The sequence below is a fragment of the Xyrauchen texanus genome, chromosome 3, assembly GCF_025860055.1.
Source record: "Xyrauchen texanus isolate HMW12.3.18 chromosome 3, RBS_HiC_50CHRs, whole genome shotgun sequence".
Lineage (NCBI taxonomy): Eukaryota > Metazoa > Chordata > Actinopteri > Cypriniformes > Catostomidae > Xyrauchen > Xyrauchen texanus.
The window spans coordinates 59,752,502-59,767,892 of NC_068278.1; the positions used below are offsets into that span (position 1 = coordinate 59,752,502).

Consider the following 15,391-nt stretch of genomic DNA (forward strand, 5'->3'; position numbering starts at 1 on the left):
ACTGGAGGTTAAGTCATGCACTAAATAGGGAGCAAGGGAGCATCCTATAGCTCTCCTATAACTGTTCTGAGACCAGTGCAGACAGACAGCACACTGGAGGTTAAGTCATGCACTAAATAGGGAGCAAGGGAGCATCCTATAGCTCTCCTATAACTGTTCTGAGACCAGTGCAGACAGACAGCACACTGGAGGTTAAGTCATGCACTAAATAGGGAGCAAGGGAGCATCCTATATCTCTCCTATAACTGTTCTGAGACCAGTGCAGACAGACAGCACACTGGAGGTTAAGTCATGCACTAAATAGGGAGCAAGGGAGCATCCTATAGATCTCCTATAACTGTTCTGAGACCAGTGCAGACAGACCGCACACTGGAGGTTAAGTCATTCACTAAATAGGGAGCAAGGGAGCATCCTATAGCTCTCTATAACTGTTCTGAGACCAGTGCAGACAGACAGCACACTGGAGGTTAAGTCATGCACTAAATAGGGAGCAAGTGAGCATCCTATAGCTCTCCTATAACTGTTCTGAGACCAGTGCAGACAGACAGCACACTGGAGGTTAAGTCATGCACTAAATAGGGAGCAAGGGAGCATCCTATAGATCTCCTATAACTGTTCTGAGACCAGTGCAGACAGACAGCACACTGGAGGTTAAGTCATGCACTAAATAGGGAGCAAGGGAGCATCCTATAGCTCTCCTATAACTGTTCTGAGACCAGTGCAGACAGACAGCACACTGGAGGTTAAGTCATGCACTAAATAGGGAGCAAGGGAGCATCCTATATCTCTCCTATAACTGTTCTGAGACCAGTGCAGACAGACAGCACACTGGAGGTTAAGTCATGCACTAAATAGGGAGCAAGGGAGCATCCTATAGATCTCCTATAACTGTTCTGAGACCAGTGCAGACAGACAGCACACTGGAGGTTAAGTCATTCACTAAATAGGGAGCAAGGGTGCATCCTATAGCTCTCTATAACTGTTCTGAGACCAGTGCAGACAGACAGCACACTGGTGGTTAAGTCGTGCACTAAATAGGGAGCAAGGGAGCATCCTATAGCTCTCTATAACTGTTCTGAGACCAGTGCAGACAGACAGCACACTGGAGGTTAAGTCGTGCACTAAATAGGAAGCAGGGGAGCATCCTATAGCTCTCTATAACTGTTCTGAGACCAGTGCAGACAGACAGCACACTGGAGGTTAAGTCGTGCACTAAATAGGGAGCAGGGGAGCATCCTATAGCTCTCTATAACTGTTCTGAGACCAGTGCAGACAGACAGCACACTGGAGGTTAAGTCGTGCACTAAATAGGGAGCAGGGGAGCATCCTATAGCTCTCTATAACTGTTCTGAGACCAGTGCAGACAGACAGCACACTGGAGGTTAAGTCATTCACTAAATAGGGAGCAAGGGTGCATCCTATAGCTCTCTATAACTGTTCTGAGACCAGTGCAGACAGACAGCACACTGGAGGTTAAGTCATTCACTAAATAGGGAGCAAGGGAGCATCCTATAGCTCTCCTATAACTGTTCTGAGACCAGTGCAGACAGACAGCACACTGGAGGTTAAGTCATGCACTAAATAGGGAGCAAGGGAGCATCCTATAGCTCTCCTATAACTGTTCTGAGACCAGTGCAGACAGACAGCACACTGGAGGTTAAGTCATGCACTAAATAGGGAGCAAGGGTGCATCCTATAGCTCTCCTATAACTGTTCTGAGACCAGTGCAGACAGACAGCACACTGGAGGTTAAGTCATTCACTAAATAGGGAGCAAGGGTGCATCCTATAGCTCTCTATAACTGTTCTGAGACCAGTGCAGACAGACAGCACACTGGAGGTTAAGTCAGTGCACTAAATAGGGAGCAAGGGCATCCTATAGCTCTCTATAACTGTTCTGAGAACAGTGCAGACAGACAGCACACTGGAGGTTAAGTCGTGCACTAAATAGGGAGCAAGGGTGCATCCTATAGATCTCCTATAACTGTTCTGAGACCAGTGCAGACAGACAGCACACTGGAGGTTAAGTCGTGCACTAAATAGGGAGCAAGGGAGCATCCTATAGCTCTCTATAACTGTTCTGAGACCAGTGCAGACAGACAGCACACTGGAGGTTAAGTCATGCACTAAATAGGGAGCAAGGGAGCATCCTATAGCTCTCTATAACTGTTCTGAGACCAGTGCAGACAGACAGCACACTGGAGGTTAAGTCATGCACTAAATAGGGAGCAAGGGAGCATCCTATAGCTCTCTATAACTGTTCTGAGACCAGTGCAGACAGACAGCACACTGGAGGTTAAGTCATGCACTAAATAGGGAGCAAGGGAGCATCCTATAGCTCTCCTATAACTGTTCTGAGACCAGTGCAGACAGACAGCACACTGGAGGTTAAGTCATGCACTAAATAGGGAGCAAGGGAGCATCCTATAGCTCTCTATAACTGTTCTGAGACCAGTGCAGACAGACAGCACACTGGAGGTTAAGTCATGCACTAAATAGGGAGCAAGGGAGCATCCTATAGCTCTCCTATAACTGTTCTGAGACCAGTGCAGACAGACAGCACACTGGAGGTTAAGTCATTCACTAAATAGGGAGCAAGGGTGCATCCTATAGCTCTCTATAACTGTTCTGAGACCAGTGCAGACAGACAGCACACTGGAGGTTAAGTCATTCACTAAATAGGGAGCAAGGGAGCATCCTATAGCTCTCCTATAACTGTTCTGAGACCAGTGCAGACAGACAGCACACTGGAGGTTAAGTCATGCACTAAATAGGGAGCAAGGGAGCATCCTATAGCTCTCCTATAACTGTTCTGAGACCAGTGCAGACAGACAGCACACTGGAGGTTAAGTCATGCACTAAATAGGGAGCAAGGGTGCATCCTATAGCTCTCCTATAACTGTTCTGAGACCAGTGCAGACAGACAGCACACTGGAGGTTAAGTCATGCACTAAATAGGGAGCAAGGGTGCATCCTATAGCTCTCCTATAACTATTCTGAGACCAGTGCAGACAGACAGCACACTGGAGGTTAAGTCATTCACTAAATAGGGAGCAAGGGAGCATCCTATAGCTCTCCTATAACTGTTCTGAGACCAGTGCAGACAGACAGCACACTGGAGGTTAAGTCATGCACTAAATAGGGAGCAAGGGTGCATCCTATAGCTCTCCTATAACTGTTCTGAGACCAGTGCAGACAGACAGCACACTGGAGGTTAAGTCATTCACTAAATAGGGAGCAAGGGTGCATCCTATAGCTCTCCTATAACTGTTCTGAGACCAGTGCAGACAGACAGCACACTGGAGGTTAAGTCATGCACTAAATAGGGAGCAAGGGCATCCTATAGCTCTCTATAACTGTTCTGAGACCAGTGCAGACAGACAGCACACTGGAGGTTAAGTCATGCACTAAATAGGGAGCAAGGGTGCATCCTATAGCTCTCCTATAACTGTTCTGAGACCAGTGCAGACAGACAGCACACTGGAGGTTAAGTCATGCACTAAATAGGGAGCAAGGGAGCATCCTATAGCTGTCCTATAACTGTTCTGAGACCAGTGCAGACAGACAGCACACTGGAGGTTAAGTTATGCACTAAATAAAGGTCCTCGTGGTGTCGCGGTTACTCGCCTCAATCTGAGACCGTCAATCCGCGCATCTGATCATGTGACTCGTTGTGCATGACACCGCGGAGACTCACAGCATGTGGAGACTCATGCTACTCTCCACGATCCACACACAACTCACCACACACCCCATTGAGAGAACCACTAATCACCACCACGAGGAGGTTACCCCATGTGACTCTACCCTCCCTAGCAACCGGCCAATTTCGTTGCTAAGGAGACCTGGCTTCAAACTCACGACTCCAGGTGTGATAGTCGGCGTCAATACTCGCTGAGATACCCAGACACCCAGTGTAATTGATTATTCAGGCTGACTTTTAACCATGGACTGGTAATCTGGCATATCGGGCATTTTCCCGATGGGCCAACGTACTTTGGGGCTGATCAGGGGTGGACTAGCCATTAGGAGAACCGAGCAGGTCGGTACGTTGGCCGCGAAATGGGCCGAATGTGCCGCGATAAGCTAAAATCAGCCGCCGAACAAAAAATTTATGGGAAAAACACTTCCTGAACCAAGTCAAGTGTTTAAATGCTCTAGATTGAGTTTTGCACAAATGTGTTCTGTGATGTCAGTCATGGGCGGAGCTATCCAGCACTACTGGGTTTTACAAAAGGGAGTTAGCTTTAGCAGAGACCATACAAACAAAACTGTTGGGCTGTAAATGATTGTTATGTCACAACATTTTCCTGACTTGTCTTATAGAACAGCTGACTTCAAACATAGCTCACTCAAAAACAATTATATCGTAGCAAACATGTCGTATATCAGCAGACAGGCACTCAATGCACTTTATTCTGCATGCTGAAGCATCTCCTGCATTGACTTGCAGTCAACGAATCCTGGGAAAAATATCCTGAGATTTCTCCTGGAACTGTCCGTGGTTCTGAAATGCCTGATGGGCCTCATTCATGAACACTGACTGTATACAGATCAAATCCGTCATTACAAAGTGAGCCAACGTTTGCTCAATGATACGACTCTCTTCTTTTATGCTTTATTGTACATGAGAATTCACCAACACTTTGACTTAATGCATCCACTTCAAATTACTCCTTCATCCCTGGATGAATGTGTTTCTGACAAGCCGTTTCGAGCTCTTACATACTAAAACATCTCTAAAACTGACACTTATAAAACAACACATTTCAGAGTATGACCCCACGGCTTTTCAACATATCATTTGAAAGTAATCCACATCCACATCGATCTCCACAGACACGCTTCAAGCAGAGGCGAGTAAATCATCTACAGTCATCTGTCAACTTCCATAAGACTTCATTAATGCTTGCCGGAAAATGTTTACGCATATTCAGAAGCCAAACAAGCACAGAAGTGAAACTCATTACATGCTGCAGCTCACAAATTAAGATGAAGCTCTCAGTGGCGCTTTATCACAGTGACTCAACCATCTCCGGTGAGCTGTCACTCAGTTTATGTCTTCATAATCTGTAACTGTATCAGTCTGATGTAGTGGTCCTGTTCCAGACATGAATGATCCCTCAAATCATGTGTTTTGTTGAGGAGAGGTGTGCTGTTACTTTACTAGCAGATAACACTTACCATTTTCACCTGAAAACAATCCATAGACTTACATTAAAGGAAGTTCACATAGAACATCATGGCAACTGTACAGCAACTCCCTGGCAACACAGAACACCCTAGCAACAGTAAAGCAAAAGCCTGGCAACCACCCAGAAAACCTTACCAACTGTACAGCAAACCATAGCAACCCAGAACACCCTAGCAACTGTACAGCAATGCCCTGGCAACGATCCAGATCACCCTATCAACTGTATAGGAACAGCCTGTCAACCACACAGAATACCCTAGCAACTGTATAGCAACACCCTGGCAACCACCCAGAACACCTTAGCAACTGTATAGCAACACACTGCCAATGCAGAATACCCTAGCAACTGTATAGCAATGCCCTGGCAACCACCCAGAACACCTTTGCAAATGTATAGCAAAACACCGGCAACCCAGAACACCCTAGAAACTGTATAGCAATTCCCTGGCAACCACCCAAAACACCTTTGCAACTGTATAGCAACACCCTGGCAACCCAGAACCCCCTTGCAACTGTATAGCAATGCCCTGGCAACCACCCAGAACACCCTAGCAACTCTTTAGCAATGGCCTGGCAACTCAGAACTCCCTTGCAACTGTATAGCAACGCCCTGGCAACCACCCAGAATACCCTAGCAACTGTACAGCAACACCCTGGCAACCACCTAGAAAACCTTTGCAACTGTATACCAACACCCTGGCAACCCAGAACACCCTAGCACCTGTATAGCAATGCCCTGGCAACCACCCAGAACACTCTAGCAACTATTTAACAATGGCCTGGCAACTCAGAACTCCCTTGCAACTGTATAGCAACGCCCTGGCAACCACCCAGAATACCCTAGCAACTGTATAGCAACAGCCTGGCAACTGTACAGCAATGCCCTGGCAACCCAGAACACCCTAGCAACTGTATATAAACTGCCCACAACACCCTAGCAACTGTATAGTAATTCACTTGTAATCACCCAGAACACAAGATTTACAGGATTTGCAAAGCATTCCAGATTTTGAACACAATGAGTGCTCTCAGGACAATTGCTTGATGCTTGAACAGAGATACAAATGCAGGAAGTGTAGAAGATAATGACTTCATGAGTTAATTCTTCCAGATTTAACTAGCTGAAAAAGAAAGGATGGCCGACTAGCTTCCTGTGACCAGCTGCAAGCGTTCAGCATCTGTTTTCCAAGTCATAAATCACTATTACTATTGCTAATGTGTAGTGTTAGTGAGTTAAACATCCTCCTTACCTCAGTATTAAACTTCAGTACATACTGTAACTCATTCCTCACTAAGATTTCACCTGGTGCAGGACGATAAAACAGGTGAAACTAATTCAATCAGCAACACTGAAAACAATATTATTTGCAAAAAACAATATTCCCTTACGACTCACTGTGTGTTTTAAGACTAAAACCATTTAATTCACAATGAAGTCAATGCAACACATATTAAGAGGAAAACATGAGGCCTGATGTCGTGCTGCTCAGTGAAGTAGATTCAGAGGCGGATGTGTCAAATCTCAGCACACTGTGACCTTCATCATGCATTTATGATCAGAAAATGACAAAGGCATGCACCAATGTAGAGTAGATATGTGTGGAAGATAAATATTTTTAAATGATGTGATGGCCGATATTACAAATCTACAGTGTCAAGAAAAAGTATGTGAACCCTTGGGAATTACCTGCATTTAGTTTTAAATGTGTCTTAAAATCTGGTTTGATCTTCATCTAAGTGACAATAATGAACGAACACAATCTGTTTTAACTAATAACACACACATTATTGTGTTGTTCTTGCACAAATTGAATACATCATTCAAACATTCTCATTGTAGGTTGGTAAAATTATGTGTACCCCTAGTCTAATGACGTCAACAAAAGCTAACTAGAGTCAGGAGTTGGCAAACCTGGCATCCAATTAATGAAACGATATTCGAGGTGTGGGTTAGAGCTACTTTGACTTATAAAAAGCACTCAAACATTTTGAGTTTGCTCATTCACAAGAAGCATCTGCTGACATGGACTGAAAAAGATCTCAGAAGACATGCGATCAAAAACTGTTGCTTTGCATGGAGCTGGAAAGGGTTAAAGTTATCTGGAAGAGTTTAAATATTCATCTGCCCACAGTGAGACAAACTGTCTATAAATGGAGGTGATTTAGTACTAAAGGTACTCTCACTAGAAGTGGCCGTTAGATATTCATCTGTCCACAGTGAGACAAACTGTCTATAATTGGAGGTGTTTTAGTACTATAGGTACTCTCACTAGAATTGGCCGTTAGATATTCATCTGTGCACAGTGAGACAAACTGTCTATAAATGGAGGTGATTTAGTACTATAGGTACTCTCACTAGAAGTGGCCGTTAGATATTCATCTGTCACAGTTAGACAAACTGTCTATAAATGGAGATGATTTAGTACTATAGGTACTCTCACTAGAAGTGGCCGTTAGATATTCATCTGTCACAGTTAGACAAACTGACTATAAATGGAGATGATTTAGTACTATAGGTACTCTCACTAGAAGTGGCCGTTAGATATTCATCTGTCACAGTTAGACAAACTGTCTATAAATGGAGATGATTTAGTACTATAGGTACTCTCTCTAGAAGTGGCCGTTAGATATTCATCTGTGCACAGTGAGACAAACTGTCTATAAATGGAGATGATTTAGTACTATAGGTACTCTCTCTAGAAGTGGCCGTTAGATATTCATCTGTCACAGTTAGACAAACTGTCTATAAATGGAGATGATTTAGTACTATAGGTACTCTCTCTAGAAGTGGCCGTTAGATATTCATCTGTCACAGTTAGACAAACTGTCTATAAATGGAGATGATTTAGTACTATAGGTACTCTCTCTAGAAGTGGCCGTTAGATATTCATCTGTGCACAGTGAGACAAACTGTCTATAAATGGAGGTGATTTAGTACTATAGGTACTCTCTCTAGAAGTGGCCGTTAGATATTCATCTGTCACAGTTAGACAAACTGTCTATAAATGGAGATGATTTAGTACTATAGGTACTCTCACTAGAAGTGGCCGTTAGATATTCATCTGTTCACAGTGAGACAAACTGTCTATAAATGGAGATGATTTAGTACTATAGGTACTCTCACTAGAAGTGTCCGTTAGATATTCATCTGTCCACAGTTAGACAAACTGTCTATAAATGGAGATGATTTAGTACTATAGGTACTCTCACTAGAAGTGACCGTTAGATATTCATCTGTCCACAGTTAGACAAACTGTCTATAAATGGAGATGATTTAGTACTATAGGTACTCTCTCTAGAAGTGGCCGTTAGATATTCATCTGTCCACAGTTAGACAAACTGTCTATAAATGGAGATGATTTAGTACTATAGGTACTCTCTCTAGAAGTGGCCGTTAGATATTCATCTGTCACAGTTAGACAAACTGTCTATAATTGGAGGTGATTTAGTACTATAGGTACTCTCTCTAGAAGTGTCCGTTAGATATTCATCTGTCCACAGTTAGACAAACTGTCTATAAATGGAGATGATTTAGTACTATAGGTACTCTCTCTAGAAGTGGCCGTTAGATATTCATCTGTCCACAGTTAGACAAACTGTCTATAAATGGAGATGATTTAGTACTATAGGTACTCTCTCTAGAAGTGGCCGTTAGATATTCATCTGTCCACAGTTAGACAAACTGTCTATAAATGGAGATGATTTAGTACTATAGGTACTCTCTCTAGAAGTGGCCGTTAGATATTCATCTGTCCACAGTTAGACAAACTGTCTATAAATGGAGATGATTTAGTACTATAGGTACTCTCTCTAGAAGTGGCCGTTAGATATTCATCTGTCCACAGTTAGACAAACTGTCTATAAATGGAGATGATTTAGTACTATAGGTACTCTCACTAGAAGTGGCCGTTAGATATTCATCTGTCCACAGTTAGACAAACTGTCTATAAATGGAGATGATTTAGTACTATAGGTACTCTCACTAGAAGTGGCCGTTAGATATTCATCTGTTCACAGTGAGACAAACTGTCTATAAATGGAGATGATTTAGTACTATAGGTACTCTCACTAGAAGTGGCCGTTAGATATTCATCTGTCCACAGTTAGACAAACTGTCTATAAATGGAGATGATTTAGTACTATAGGTACTCTCTCTAGAAGTGGCCGTTAGATATTCATCTGTCCACAGTTAGACAAACTGTCTATAAATGGAGATGATTTAGTACTATAGGTACTCTCACTAGAAGTGGCTGTTAGATATTCATCTGTTCACAGTTAGACAAACTGTCTATAAATGGAGATGATTTAGTACTATAGGTACTCTCACTAGAAGTGGCTGTTAGATATTCATCTGTCCACAGTTAGACAAACTGTCTATAAATGGAGATGATTTAGTACTATAGGTACTCTCTCTAGAAGTGGCCGTTAGATATTCATCTGTCCACAGTTAGACAAACTGTCTATAAATGGAGATGATTTAGTACTATAGGTACTCTCTCTAGAAGTGGCTGTTAGATATTCATCTGTCCACAGTTAGACAAACTGTCTATAAATGGAGATGATTTAGTACTATAGGTACTCTCACTAGAAGTGGCCGTTAGATATTCATCTGTCCACAGTTAGACAAACTGTCTATAAATGGAGATGATTTAGTACTATAGGTACTCTCTCTAGAAGTGGCCGTCCAGTCAAGATGACTCAAAGGACACACCGCAGAATGATCAATGAGGTAATAAAGAGCCCTAGAGTGACAGATAAAGACTTGAAGGAATCATTGGAGCTGGTTAACATCTCTGTTCATGAGTTACTATACATTAAAGAGGTGTTCATGGCAGGACATCATGAAGGAAGACGCTGCTTTCCAACAAAAACATTGCATGTTAATGTACGATGGAAAATATGGGTATGTTTGCTGCTATTGAAGTCTAACATAAAATAAAGCATGTAAAATATATTTAGCCACTTATTTTATTGGCTGATACTGACATAGTCACACCGTGGCAGATTATTCATGCAAAACTTGCCACAAGGATGCGAAGGTCGGCTGCTTGCGTACACGTCTAAAATGAGTCCTGCACCCTCAAGTGATGTTCTGCTCAGTAGATACGACTCGTGTCCCTCCTTCAAAGTAAATCTATTGGTGGGTTTGCACACTGAACGCTTAATGTTTAAGCTTAACGAACACCACTAATATTCTAATCCTATATTGAGTGTACACCACATCAAAGATAAGAAAGAAATGTCTAAATAAGAACAGTGTATAGGGCTTGATGGTGCATGTCAGCATGTGTTTGCATTGCTTTAACATAAGCTCAGCTCAACTGTGCAGGATGAATCTGCAACCCCAGTAAACACACACAGAAACCACATCACGACATCCATATTTCACCCTTCCTTCTTCACGCACACAACTGGGGAAGGTTGCAGGATTTACATGTTATTGCTACAATAGCTATATGACCTTGTCAATCTAAGAGCATTATTAACCGAGGATCCAAATGACACAGGATGACTCAGTATATAAAGAAGTCTCTAGAAATGTCTGTTGATGTTGATTGCATAAGAGGATTTAAATGTAGGGACTTTTGAACGTTTGCCTCTATCACGCCTTATTAACAATTTAAAGGTTATCTTTGGAATCCTCGGGATGACCTTAAAGTATCATTGAGGCACGATGGAGGTTTGTTATTGAGAGATGATGATGCATAATGTTGCATCATGAATATGCCAGATTAACAGGCCTATTATTTCATATTTGATCTGAAATATATTTATTGATAAATGCACATTGGCACTGGCAGTCGATGACTTACTTCCCCACGAAGTTCTCGAGCACGGAGCTCTTCCCGGCGCTCTGTCCGCCCACCACCGCGATCTGCGGCAGGTCCAGATCGGCGTTCTGTCCAATGGCGGAGAACGCGTCTTGCATTCGGTTCACCAGAGGAATCAGATCCTCCATCCCTCGGTTCCCCATCCTGACGCACCTGCTGGAGCTCTATAACCGAATAAAACACGAATCCCTCCCGGTCACCCTGATATGAGGGCGTTTCAGCGGCTGTTGGACGGTTTATTTCAGCGGCATTTATTGATTATTCTGGACTCTATGTGTATGTGTGTGTGTGTGTGTCTCCAGGTCCCTCTGAGATGATGAGCTGCTTTACCGAGTGCGCACACAAACACTGACTGCACTGCCGCATCTGTGCCACTAGTTGGCGCACTTTTGACTGTAATTAAAGTGTTACATTAGGAAAAGAAATGAAACGTTTATATTAAAAAAGCTTTGTTTATTTGTGAATAAACAATGATCCCTGACTGACCATAAAAGGACATTTTAAGATGAAGAACAAACTAACTAACATGCAAACGAATAAAAGACGTAAAGATAGAATGATGGATGGATTGATTGACAGACAGAAAGAACAAAAGAAAGAAAGAAGTATGGACGAAAGAAAGACAAAAATAAAGAAAGGACAAAAGAAAGAAAGAAGGATGGATAGACAGACATGCAGACAGACAGAAAGAAAAGATGGATGGATAGACAGGCAGACAGACAGACAGACAGACAGACAGAAAGAACAAAAGAAAGACAGAAAGAAAGAAGGATGGATGGATGGATGGATAGAGAGACAGACAGACATGCAGACAGACAGACAGACATGCAGACAGACAGACAGACAGAAAGAAAGAAAGAAAGAAAGAAGGATGGATGGATGGATGGATAGACAGAAAGAAAGAAAGAAATTAAGAAAGAAAGAAGGATGGATGGATAGACAGACAGACAGACATGCAGACAGACAGACAGAAAGAAAGAAAGAAGGATGGATGGATGGATGGATGGATAGACAGAAAGAAAGAAAGAAATTAAGAAAGAAAGAAGGATGGATGGATAGACAGACAGACAGACATGCAGACAGACAGAAATAAAGAAAGAAAGAAAGAAGGATGGATGGATAGACAGACAGACAGACATGCAGACAGACAGAAATAAAGAAAGAAAGAAAGAAAGAAAGAAGGATGGATGGATAGACAGACAGACAGATATGCAGACAGACAGAAATAAAGAAAGAAAGAAAGAAAGTAAGAGAAAGAAAGAAAGAAAGAAGGATGGATGGATAGACAGAAAGAAAGAAAGAAAGAAGGATGGATGGATAGACAGAAAGAAAGAAAGAAAAGAAAGAAGGATGGATGGATAGACAGACAGACAGACATGCAGACAGACAGACAGAAAGAAAGAAAGAAAGAAAGAAAGAAGGATGGATGGATGGATTGACAGACAGAAAGAACAAAAGAAAGAAAGAAAGAAGGATGGATGGATGGACAGAAAGAAAGAAAGAAAGAAAGAAAGAAAGAAAGAAAGAAGGATGGATGGATGGACAGAAAGAAAGAAAGAAAGAAAGATGGATGGATGGATGGATGGATGACAGAAAGAAAGAAAGAAGGATGGATGGATGGATGGATGACAGAAAGAAAGAAAGAAAGAAAGAAAGAAGGATGGAAGGATGGATGGATGACAGAAAGAAAGAAAGAAGGATGGATGGATGGATGGATGACAGAAAGAAAGAAAGATGGATGGATGGATGGATGGATGGATGACAGAAAGAAAGAAAGAAGGATGGATGGATGGATGGATGACAGAAAGAAAGAAAGATAGATGATTGAGAAGAGAAGGATGGAAGGATGGATGGATGACAGAAAGAAAGAAAGAAGGTTGGATGGATGGATGGATGACAGAAAGAAAGAAAGATGGATGGATGGATGGATGACAGAAAGAAAGAAAGAAAGAAAGAAAGAAAGAAAGAAGGATGGAAGGATGGATGGACAGAAAGAAAGAAAGAAAGAAAGAAGCATGGATGGATGGACAGAAAGAAAGAAAGAAAGAAGGATGGATGGATGGATGGACAGGAAGAAAGAATAGAAAGAAAGAAGATGATTGTAAGGAAGGATGGATGGATGGACAGAAAGAAAGAAAGAAGGATGGATGGATGGATGGACAGAAAGAAAGAAAGAAGGAAGGATGGATGGATGGACAGAAAGAAAGAAAGAAGGATGGATGGATGGATGGACAGAAAGAAAGAAAGAAAGAAAGAAGGAAGGATGGATGGATGGACAGAAAGAAAGAAAGAAGGATGGATGGATGGATGAACAGACCTACAGTGACGAAAAAAGAAAGACAGACAGATGGACAGACAGACAGAAAGAACAAAAGAAAGAAAGACAGAAAGAAGGATGGATGGATGACAGAAAGAAAGAAAAGAAAGAAGGATGGATGGATGGATGGACAGAAAGAAAGAAAGAAAGAAGCATGGATGGATGGACAGAAAGAAAGAAAGAAAGAAGGATGGATGGATGGATGGACAGAAAGAAAGAAAGAAAGAAAGAAAGAAAGAAGGATGGATGGATGGACAGAAAGAAAGAAAGAAGGATGGATGGATGGATGGACAGAAAGAGAGATGAGAGAAGAAGGATGGATGGATGGATGGACAGAAAGAAAGAAAGAAAGAAAGAAAGAAAGAAAGAAAGAAAGAAAGAAAGAAAGAAGGAAGGATGGATGGATGGACAGAAAGAAAGAAAGAAAGAAGGATGGATGGATGGACAGAAAGAAAGAAAGAAGGAAGGATGGATGGATGGACAGAAAGAAAGAAAGAAGGATGGATGGATGGATGGACAGAAAGAAAGAAAGAAAGAAAGAAAGAAAGAAAGAAAGAAAGAAAGAAGGAAGGATGGATGGATGGACAGAAAGAAAGAAAGAAGGATGGATGGATGGACAGAAAGAAAGAAAGAAGGAAGGATGGATGGATGGACAGAAAGAAAGAAAGAAGGAAGGATGGATGGATGGACAGAAAGAAAGAAAGAAGGATGGATGGATGGATGGACAGAAAGAAAGAAAGAAAGAAAGAAAGAAAGAAAGAAAGAAAGAAAGAAAGAAAGAAAGAAAGAAAGAAGGATGGATGGATGGATGGATGGATGGATGAACAGACCTACAGTGACGAAAAAAGAAAGACAGACAGATGGACAGACAGACAGAAAGAACAAAAGAAAGAAAGACAGAAAGAAGGATGGATGGATGGATGGACAGACAGACAGAAAGAACAAAAGAAAGAAAGACAGACAGAGAGACAGACAGAAAGAACAAAAGAAATAAAGACAGACAGACAGACAGACAGAAAGAACAAAAGAAATAAAGACAGACAGACAGACAGATGGATGGATGTATTCTCTCAGTCCAAAGAAAGAGAAAGATTGGTGTTGTATGACTCGTGTTAATCATCATGTCTGCTGTAAGTTGGAGCTGTCCCTGGTGCTGAAATCACTCCAGTGGCTGAAGTGATCAATCTTCTGTTTGTGTTTCATAACAGTGGATGAATCTTCATTGACACGGTCCCCAAAAACTTCCCCAAATCTTTCACAAATATAGATGTTGGGTTCAGATGGATCAGCGTGTTTCTCCTGTAGGTGTTTATTGTTTACAAACACATCATGTTTGTCAGTATTCCCATCTTATGTTCATGTTGAGAAGACAAACACTTGGACATACTGGCCAAAGTGATCAGCACCGCTGGACTGGACAGCTCCGGTGACACTGAAGTTCCACGAGCGATTAAAACGACTATATTTAGATGGGGCACACCCACGTCCCTGGAGGAAGTATGTACACTCTAATCAATGTGGCTCCGTTCATTTCTACAAAGTTGCTTTCAACAATGTTCATTTATCCATGTTTTTTCATTATATGTATTTGAATTTTTTCTCCCAATTTTGGAATGCCCAATTCGCACTACTTTGTAGGTCCTCGTGGTGGCGCGGTTACTCGCTTCAATCCGGGTGGTGGAGGACGAGTCTCAGTTGCCTCCGCGTCTGAGACCGTCAATCCGTGCATCTTATCACGTGACTCGTTGTGCATGACACAGCGGAGACTCACAGCATGTTGAGGCTCATGCTACTCTCCACGATCCACACACAACTCACCACACGCCCCATTGAGAGAACCACTAATCACCACCACGAGGAGGTTACCCCATGTGACTCTACCCTCCCTAGCAACCGGTCCAATTTGGTTACCCCATGTGACTCTACCCTCCCTAGCAACCGGGACAATTTGGTTACCCCATGTGACTCTACCCTCCCTAGCAACCGGGACAATTTGGTTACCCCATGTGACTCCACCCTCCCTAGTAACCGGGACAATTTGGTTATCCCA

At 42.3% G+C, this 15,391-nt stretch overlaps 1 protein-coding gene across 2 annotated transcripts in view; it reads right to left on the reverse strand.

Annotated features, from left to right (window-relative positions):
• Positions 1 to 11,350, reverse strand: part of LOC127625690 (dynamin-1) — a 92,751-nt gene extending 81,401 nt beyond the window's left edge. For both annotated transcript variants that reach the window (XM_052101028.1, XM_052101038.1), the window contains exon 1: positions 11,007 to 11,350. In XM_052101028.1, the coding sequence (XP_051956988.1) occupies positions 11,007 to 11,167 (161 nt within the window). In that variant the 5' untranslated portion in view covers positions 11,168 to 11,350. The remainder of the gene's footprint in view (positions 1 to 11,006) is intronic.
• Between the last annotated feature and the right edge of the window lie 4,041 nt (positions 11,351 to 15,391).